The sequence below is a fragment of the Anoplopoma fimbria genome, chromosome 12, assembly GCF_027596085.1.
Source record: "Anoplopoma fimbria isolate UVic2021 breed Golden Eagle Sablefish chromosome 12, Afim_UVic_2022, whole genome shotgun sequence".
Taxonomy (NCBI): Eukaryota; Metazoa; Chordata; class Actinopteri; order Perciformes; family Anoplopomatidae; genus Anoplopoma; species Anoplopoma fimbria.
The window spans coordinates 22,927,439-22,937,443 of NC_072460.1; the positions used below are offsets into that span (position 1 = coordinate 22,927,439).

The window sequence follows — 10,005 nt, forward strand, 5'->3', positions numbered from 1 at the left end:
TAATTAGTGCCAGGGCTAATAGCATCAATGGAAAAGAGAATAAATTAATTAATTAAAAAAACAATAAATGACAACAAATTATCATTATTGGTATTATTATTATTATTGTTGTTGTTGTTATCAACCAAATAAAAAAATAACGATAATAGTAATATTGATAAATAAAAATAAAAATAAAAGTAAAAATAAAAATAAAAATAAAAATAAAAATAAAAATAAAAATTATTATTGTTGTTGTTGTTATCAAAATAAATAAATAAATAAATAAATAAATAAATAAATAAATAAATAAAAATAATAATTAGTGCCAGGGCTAATAGCATCAATGGAAAAGAGAATAAATAAATAAATTAAAAAAAGATAAATGACACCTCTGTTCCGTGTTTAGAAACAGAAAGTTGATCTGCTGGTAATCAGCTCAGTCTCTCTGTCTGCGGGTTGGTAATCACCATGTGGCCCTGAGGTCATGTGGCCCTGAGGTCATGTGGCGACTCAGAGCGGCGCAGCGTGCTGATGTAACCGGACAGCAGAGACCGTCAGCCCGGGGGACCAGGGAGGTTATACCGGGAGGCTGTCGGTCGGAGGGAGCGTTAGTCAGTATGACAGGTTTGTGAATCATGTTTGGGTTCGTTTTGGATCAAATGACCTCTGACCGCCTGCTGTGCTGTGTGGGTGCGCCAATTAGTCAATATAGTTATTGGTATATGAATGTGTAATTAAATTGGCCAAGATTCAGAAGTATTACCTAATTATACCACCTACTTTTCTGTTCAGAGATCCACTGTTATATTAATAAAATATGAGCAATGAGTGAGACAGGTCAGATATCATTTAACAGCAATCCAGCACCTTATTAAAGATGCATGATGATGCTCATCTATCAATCACATCCAAATCTGAAATATAAGAAGAATTTATCTCTTAAAGAATTTGAGATTCTAATATGACATTAGGATGAGGCATTTTTTTAAATCTTGTTTTTTTTGTATTATTAATCAGGATATTCTTCCTCACATGTTTAAAGACATTGCCTGAATAAAGAAAAAGTAAAACTATACATTAGATATTAACTTAATGATAAATGTTACACAAGAAAAAACAGCTTAATCTGTTTTCTGAATCTCCACTAAAATCTGTTGCAAACACAAATTTTCTTCTGTAATGTGGAAATTCTGCACAAATCTCAATGACGGATGTCAAACACATAAATGCACAGGTAAATATTAACAATACTCTCGAGTAAACCCCTCACAAATATGTACTAAGGGACACTTAATAGGATATCTGCTTCCACCTTTATGTTATAATGCCAAAAGTCTTCCTTCATACGTCAGTGCTGAAGACCTAGTGAGGAGGAGACGACATCAACAGTGAGTTGGTAAAAAAATGTGGGATTTTGTGGCCGAAACAGGTTCTGTATCTTTTAAAAACTTTTACAAAATACATCCTTTATACCTTTTAAACGTCATCAAAGAACATGGGTTTCACCGATCTGGTATTTACAATTGTTGTTCATACATAACATGTTGTAAAAAAGATGATTATACAGGCACTGCATTTCACCTTTCTAAACAGGAGAATAAACCTCTTAGTCATTTATTTTCAGAACAGGACGGATGCCAAGACCAGCTTACTAAGAAACTACTTAGGCTAAGGCTAGACATAAAATCTGCAGGCCGTAAGTAAGATTTTTTTATCTCTAATTTTACATGGCGACAGATAAAATGCAGAAAGCTTGGCCATAAAACCGTACTCCACTGAAGCCTTTTATGAATATGAATTTATGAATTAAAGTGTATCTGTAAGAGTGCATTTTATTTATTGCCGCCTCCTGCTCATATTTTCTATTTTTCTTGACTAGATATTGACGATAACCACGAGCAGCTCCAGAGGGACGCCCACTTCCTGTGCTCGGATCGGAGGATGGATACTGAGCTGGTTGACAGACTGGTGCTGCAGCTGAACAGGATCCACCCCCAGATACTCAGTGACAAGGAAGCCCACAAGGTCACTACACATAACATTTAGAACCGTTCCAACAACAAAAAAACATCCTGTTTTGAAAGTGATCATGTCCACTGTGATGGAAAAAAAGTTCCTGTAAGTCATTTTAATGAGAAGCTATCTCAAAATAATGACTTATGTGAAAGTACTTACTTACTTATCAGTAAGTATCTAAAAGTAATGAGTTAGTATCTAAAAATAAGGAGACATTTTCTTAATATTTTTACTAAGTATTTCATCAATGAGGTTTCTCATTATTTTGAGATACTAAGTACTTATTTTGAGATATTGAGTCAACATATTTAGTAAGTTCCCCATAATTTTACATACTAAGTCAAAATGTTGAGTACGTTTCTCATTATTTTGAGATATGAAGTCATTATTTAAAAATACTAACTCATTATTTTGGGATATTGAGTTAAAATATTTAGTAAGTTTCTCATCATTTTAGATACTTAGTCTTTATTTTGGATACTATGTTAAAACATTTAGAGAGTTTCTTATTATTTTGAGACATTAAGTCATTCATTTGAGATACTAACTCATTATCTGAGATATTGAGTCAAAATATTTAGTAAGTTTTTCATAATTTTAGATACTTAGTCTTTATTTTGAGATACTATGTCAACACATTTAGAAAGTTTCTTGTTATTTTGAAACACTAAATCATTATTTTGAGGGGATAACCCTTTTTTTAGATACTAAATCATTATTTTTGTCATGCTAAATCATTATTTTGAGAAACTAACACATTCATTTTTGAGATGCCAACTGATTATTTGTAGATAGTTTCTCATTAAAATGAACAAGATCTTTTTTTCCTGCATCACAGTGATCTTAGAACAGAAGAAGAGTGTGCAGGTAAACAGGTAAATAGGCAAACAGGTAAAGAGGTGTGTTCAGTGATTTAATCATCACCTGTCTCCCTGCAGTTCAGGAACCTGAGTGTTCCCACCAAGGTGAGGTTAGCTGAGCTGTTGGATCACCTGCATTGGAGAGGAGATGAGGCGTGTCATGAATTCTACAGAGGACTCAACATCCTCGCTGAGGACGTCTACGCCAGCCTTCCCACCAGAGTTACACAAAGAGGTACAGGACGGTTTTCATTCCAAGGGTGTCAAATGTCAACGCACAAGGCACTCTTTAACGTCTGTTAAAGTAACTACAAAGGAATCCCATCCGCGTCATTATTAGACGTTTAGAGAAAATGCTCCGGAGTGTGATGATGTAGTATATAGACAAAAAAACCACAAGGAGAGAGGGTCAAACAAACACAGGACTTTCAACAAGAAAACCTGTCTTCAAGACAAGTGTTAAGTTAATTCCTAGTTACATTTGTTTGTGGCGCGTTTTCCGTACGGATATTGCGTTGTTTACCCTTTGTTTAGGTTTTACTTAGTTAACTGTGTAGTATAAAAGGTGCAGTGTGTAGGATTTGGCGCCATCTAGCACTGAGGTTGCAGATTGCAACCATCTGTAATTTCTCCAGCGTGCCAAGCGTGTAAGAGAACTTGGCCAAAGTGAAAATGTGAAACGCTTGTCTGTTTGAGGTAAACGTCTCATTCTAAGGTAACAAAAACACAACAATTCTTATTTCCAACTGGTTATACGCTAAAGAAAAGAAACACATTAATATTTTATTCCATTTCTCCCAATAAAACCACCTTAATGATACTCATTTGTTTGAATTCACATGTCTGAACTGCAGCTGTGCACTGTCGGCTACCCAGTGCATTAGACAGACAGGTAGCCCACCAGTGGGTAGCCAAGACGTCTGCCAAAGTGCCACTATGGGAAAAGTTGAATGAAACCCTCTCTTCTCAAAGATGTCCCTCACACCAGAATGTGTTTTCAAGATGCAGAAATGTCTTACAGTAGTTTAGTGGGGATACATTTACATTTACAAGTACAGTTTATTGTTTTTAAATGTACAGTAGAGTCACAGACTACCTTGATTTAAAAAAAATAGGTCTAAAATGCAAGTCAAAAAAATGCCCAAAGTGGTAATCTACGTAGCATATTTATGTGTTCAAACACATGATCTTCTTAAATTTCTGGGATTCAGAAACTGTCTGTAAAGTTAAATTCACTGACTCATTAAACAAGAAAAGCTCCTCTCTTTTTACACTAGTTGTATTATCATATTAGAACATTTACCCATAAGAAAATCACACTTTTTCTTTCATGTTTTCACAGTTACATTGTAGAGTTTACCCGAGGTGTTTTAAATGAGAGGGTTTGGCAGATCTCTCTAGCAGCTTCCCCGGTGTCCCATAACGACGGATCCCCTGCTGTGTAATTGCCCCGTCTGGCCTTTTGTAGGCTTATTCTATATCCTATCCAAGACACACAATGAGGCCAATGTGTTGTCTGGACTGCAGTTCAAGGAATGGAGGTGACATTACACAGGCTGTTATTTAAAGTGTGGGGTTTATCCATTAACCGTCTCCTCTCTCTTCTCTCTGTTCTAGAAGTGGACGATCCAAAATGGACGAACACCGTGGTTAAAATACACTCTGTCTGTAAATATAATACAGAGATATGGGCTTAGCGACAGAGGATTATCTTATCTTATCTTATCTTATCTTATCTTACGTTTAATCAGCACAGAGCAGTAGAGTGTCATATGAGAATTCTCTTTTTGATATATGTTGGATGCAACTTAAAAGACTATACACCAGTTTTCACATTTTGGCCAAGTACGTACATGTGTAGTTTGCATGTCAACAACTTAATTGAGGTATTTGTAAAGTTTATTTCAAAAATTTGATATTAACCTCATGTGGAGATGAAGTTGTGAGCAGGAACTAATATGAAAACACTTCCTCTCTGGTGCATTCTAGAAGCCATTGTATCCATTATTGAATTTATATACACTTTTGATTTTTTTTCTTTGATTTTATTCCATAACTTGGAAATTGTGAATGTAACCGCTATGAGTGAATGAGGGTAAAATATTGAACTAATAGGTATCTCCATGAAATTTCCCTAGTTGATTACTTACAATATAGAAATTATTTTTTGTATTACAAGTTTTCTTAAATGTAATATTTAAATATGCAAATAAGGCATTCTCTTTTCAAATATGTGCACATTTGCATATTTTATCAGAACAGAAATCCGAATGGAGATTTCTTGCTCAGAGTCTGAGAAATATATATATTTTCTAAAAACAGCCTTTAAAGATTGTTGAATTGTAAAATGACATATATTTGGAAGCAACTACACGTGAATAGGGTTAAAAAAGAAAAAGGGGTAATTTACGGATCACCATGAAACTTCCCCAGGTGATTACTTACATTAAGAAAAACATTTTATAAGTATTCTGAAATGTTATGTTTAAATATTCAAATGAGGTGTTATCCAATACTAACTTTTAGTGAATTTAGAAGAAATCTACAGACGCAAATAGACAAAGTAGTAAAATAATACATCTTAATGTGTATTTTGGATGTTTTATTTGTCACCAAGTTTATGAAAGTAAACACGTGTTCATGCATATATTGATCTTGAATAATTCATCTGTTCTGTTCTGTTATTTCATTTGTGTATTTTTTGATTTCTATGTTCTTTTTTTGAAAGACATTGGCCATTGTGATGGATTACCTGTTCAAGGGAAGGTGTCCAGTCTTTACAAATTAACTGTTAGTCGTGTACTGCCATGAACCGAGACATTTGGCTGCCTGGAAAGTAGGAAGCTATTCTGAAAAACTTTGTGAAATCGTCTGCGGACGTGTAATGTAATAATGATTTTTAGTTAATGGCCTGGAAAGCCCTGACACTTAACTCTGCAGTTGTAGAAGTTTAATTTGGCAGCATAACTACTCGGGTGTTTTCTTTTTCAATATGGTGGTCCTACTGTGTGTGTGTGTGTGTGTGTGTGTGTGTGTGTGTGTGTGTGTGTGTGTGTGTGTGTGTGTGTGTGTGTGTGTGTGTGTCTGTGTCTGTGTCAGGGTGCCTCTGGACCCCTCACTGATCCTCACATAAGCCCCTTAAGCCCCTTAAGCTTTGTTCTTCCACAAACCTAGTTGTCTGCTGAACCTTTTAACCCCGGAGCATCAGAATGTGGGCCCTACTGCTCCGCATCGCCTCACCATTCACCGTCCCATTACACTCAGGGCCTCTGGCTTTGTGGGTCACTTTAGGCTCACATCTAAAAAAAAAACTCCTACCCAAACAGCTTCCTCTGTCCTGCATTCCTTTTGAACAAGTCAGGGGCTCAACCGCCGGGTCAAAGGGGGGCCAGCAGAGAAATGGGTCATCAGTTATGCTCCTGATCAAAAGGCATACAAATCACAGCTTGTTCAGACTACAAATACTAAGTTGTGTCTTTTTACAGAGCAGCTTTGCACTCTTGACTCTTTCCATGTTAGAGTATTCATATAAAGTTCAAAGTTCATATCATTTATTCGGAATACATCAACCCAATATGCGCATTTAGTATGCTGATCAGATATTCATACGTTTATAGGTGTTATTGGTCACTGATGAGAACTGTCTCTTCTCTTTGCTTCTGCAGGATTGATGTTCTACCTGAGCTGTTTCAGTTTTGCAGTTGGTTTTGCAATACTCTACTATTACGGAGGTAAGAAAGTACAGAAAGATGGAGAACTGTTTAGAACCATTTGTCCTTGGGAATTTGAACTTACATCTGAATTTCAGGAATTATCAGTGTACAAATACACCCAAACCTAAGTCTTTTATTTGATATTCATCATATCATTCATAACCACTCCTTCAAACTCTTTCTGCCCACAGAGGGTGAGACGTTGAGAAGCACCGGTCCGTTTCTTCGCGGCTCTGCGGCGGGATTTAGCAAAGGTGCAAAGGATGTCTTCATTTCCTACGCCGAGGTTGGAAAGCAGAAAAAATGAGGCCGTTAAGATGCTGAGATGCTTAAGAAGTAGCCCCGGGAGGAGAAGCCAGTCATGAAATTTGCCACTTTGCTGTGCCAAACTCATACACAGAAATTGCACGCATTTGTAAGCAATAACTGATTAATTTTGAATCTGAAGCTGACATTATCGCGAATCATTCCGTCTTGTAGTCCCACAGCTGACATCTCTTTACATGAAAAAAATCAATTTAATGAGTCTTATCTGGATTTATTGTTGGTACAGAACAAATCCAATCATATCTTTCAGCTAAAATGAAGCGTGATATTAAGTGTAACTGAGTGTAACTGCACACCCACACAGCTGGGTTCAATTACTCAGGCTGATTAGACCTCAGTTTGGAGCTTGATGGAGCCATGCTGGGAATAACGTCATGCCAACAAACTCTCTGTGCTAATAGAGAGGCGGAGTCTCACCCTTTACGGTGTCCCACATGGGACCTTATTCTGGAGAAATGATTAACAATAATCAAAGGCGAGAGACAAATAAAATTTTTTTATCCTGTTTGAATTGCTCCATAAATTACACATATCATGTCAGTCAATTTTAAATAAAATTTTGCACGTCAAGAAAGTCACATTTTGTTGTAAAACTGAAAATACGTTATTAGAAAGACTACACACTCAAATGTTGCGTAAATGATGCCTCCCTCTGAAACTACAATGCCTTTGTTTCATACCAGGATGTTCTCACATCCACAACTGGTTTCACTAGTTTTTTTGTTTCTTGGCCGATAAAAAAAGTTGCTGGATAAAACACATGAGCTAAGATAACATTACATTTGTGCATAGAATACAAGAGCTAAATTACCTAGCTAGCTAGTTAGCAATTCAAGGTAACGCCCATGTTGGTGTTGGTGAATTACATTGTGCAAGACAAAATATGATGTTTCACACAACACTAAAAGTCACTATGACAAAATGCAACTTTCTTGACTTTCAAAATTATCTTTTAAAACTGACAAACATCATATGTGTTATTCATGGCACAATTCAAAAACGGAATCAAAGAAAACTATTTGTCCTGCCCTGCTGGCTACCGTACATATTGTTTTACGTAATTAGGTCCAATGGGGGACACCGGAAGGGGAGGGACTCTCGGTACGAATGATAAGGGGTTAAATTGTCCCGCCCTAACAGAGACAACACACACACACACACACACACACACACACACACACACACACACACACACACACACACACACACAGGAGGTCTAATTAGACAACATAAGTGAAAATAACACCTGTGTTGGTGGCTTGAATTTGACAGCGCTTTGCATGTTTACACATTCTGCAATTTTCTTGTACACACAACACATATTTCCATCCTCACACACTTCCAGTGCCTTTTAATACAGTGATAAAGAAACCGTTGAAAAATATACAAATTACACTATGATTGCACAATAATATTTTGTTTGTTCAATTAAAGCACATTTTGACAATACCTGAAGTTGTATCTTTTTCATTTTTGAATCTCATATGACAAAGAAGTTACAAATAAATACACAGAAATGTGACCAATTAATAAGTACCAAATACAAAAATTCCACAGTAATGAGCAGTGCAGTGATTCTCTAGCTTTGTGTCTGGGGCTGTGAACAGGAAATGGAGATGAGATGATAAAACATTCATCTCACTGATTGAACAGCATCCATAAATACACTAGAGGGCGCTGCTCCCTCGTTCAGAGCACCAAATTGGGGAAACAAGGATGATGGAAAGTGTTCCGGTGTGGTATAACAATGACAAACTGGAGCAACAGGCAGCCTTCATTAATTAATAATGACGATTAAATTGATCGAATGAATGGAATAAACTTAATTAAATGCCTCATTAGACGCTGCTAACCGCTGAAGGAAGACTCCTGTGCAGAGCGGGATGCATTTCATAGTCACTTTAAGCCCTCTCAAGTATTTGTCATGATAATGATCTTGTTGGAAAAAAATGGCCGTCTCAAAGAGGGTTTGTACAGTGCAGATGTGGAGGAGAGCTCAGCTGTCGGATGTGAAGAGATCCATGAAACTGAGCAGCATCTTTTCTGCTCTGCAAAGATTGAGCAACAGATAACAGAGGGGAGTCAAAGGGGGGAGAGGAGGGGATGGGGAGATGCCAAAAGGGGGTTGGAATTGTCACCAGGGTGATTGTTCAGTTACATGGTATCCGCATTCCCATGAGGGAGCTATTGATAGCCCTGCAGGCGGATGATCACCAGCATCCTGTGATGTGTTGGACCCCCCCATAGATCCGTTCATGTTCAACTCCAAGGCTGAGATAGAGCGAGCAGTGATAGGAGCCATAGAATACATTATGTAGTATAAATATATATATATACATATATCAGTCCACAGATCTGCCCTGAGTGGAGCTGTGTGTGTCATCAATCCGGCTCTCAGGCTCGCCTGGCTGTTTCCACGGTTACCAATGATAGTTGTGGAGGAGGGAAAAAAAGATTAGATTGTGACGTCGGTGGGTTTGTCATCTAAAAGGTGCTTTGTCAGAGTCGACGTTGAATACTAAATGATGAGAGTGGAAATACTCCAGGTGTTGAACGGATGCTGATGTTAGGACCGGCTCAAACTGCTTTTTTTTTATTATGTTCTCGTGTTAAACCACCGGAGTGTAATAAGTGAGCATTTGCTCTGGGCTCTAATTGGGGTGTCAGTGACATCGCTGGAACACAGTCTAATTAAGGCTTCCATTTTAACAAGCAGTTCTGCTGGGGTCTGTGCATCGTGTTGACTCTGACTCACCAGCTGCTGGTCCGGAGAGCCACAGACGCACTCCAGCTTTGGCTCAGAGCGCACAAGAGTCGTGGCACAAACCAAACTGTTGTGTCGTAATTGAACGTTAGGCTGGACGCCTGTGGATGAGAGGTGGATGAGAGGTGGATGTGTGTCGGTGAGGTTCAAGCTGTGGAGGTGGGACGGAGCTTTGAGTCACATGAGGCGCACCCTGCTCTGAGTGCATTTTGCCCAGCGGACCCATCATACCTGCTGTGTCTGAGCTGTCTGGAAAAGAAGCATGACATCTTGCTCTAACGTCATCAGTGCGATTAAAAATTGAAGCCTGTCCTGCTGTCAGCATTTGTGTGTGTGTGTGTAG

At 37.8% G+C, this 10,005-nt stretch overlaps 1 protein-coding gene across 1 annotated transcript; it reads left to right on the forward strand.

The window, feature by feature from the left end:
• The first annotated feature begins 532 nt into the window (after positions 1-532).
• On the forward strand, positions 533-6,878 carry LOC129100366 (caspase recruitment domain-containing protein 19-like). Its single transcript, XM_054609974.1, has 7 exons — positions 533-606; positions 1,862-2,007; positions 2,937-3,093; positions 4,476-4,504; positions 5,292-5,322; positions 6,515-6,589; positions 6,763-6,878. Exons 1-7 carry the CDS (start codon positions 600-602, stop codon positions 6,876-6,878), a joined length of 561 nt encoding a protein of 186 aa, XP_054465949.1. The 5' UTR covers positions 533-599.
• Positions 6,879-10,005: the final 3,127 nt, after the last annotated feature.

Bases quoted from the DNA above. Each gene is read 5' to 3' on its own strand.
- LOC129100366 (XM_054609974.1), top strand. The intron at 2,008-2,936 runs GTCACTACACAT...GTCTCCCTGCAG, and splicing joins GTGACAAGGAAGCCCACAAG to TTCAGGAACCTGAGTGTTCC. The intron at 3,094-4,475 runs GTACAGGACGGT...TCTCTGTTCTAG, and splicing joins CACCAGAGTTACACAAAGAG to AAGTGGACGATCCAAAATGG.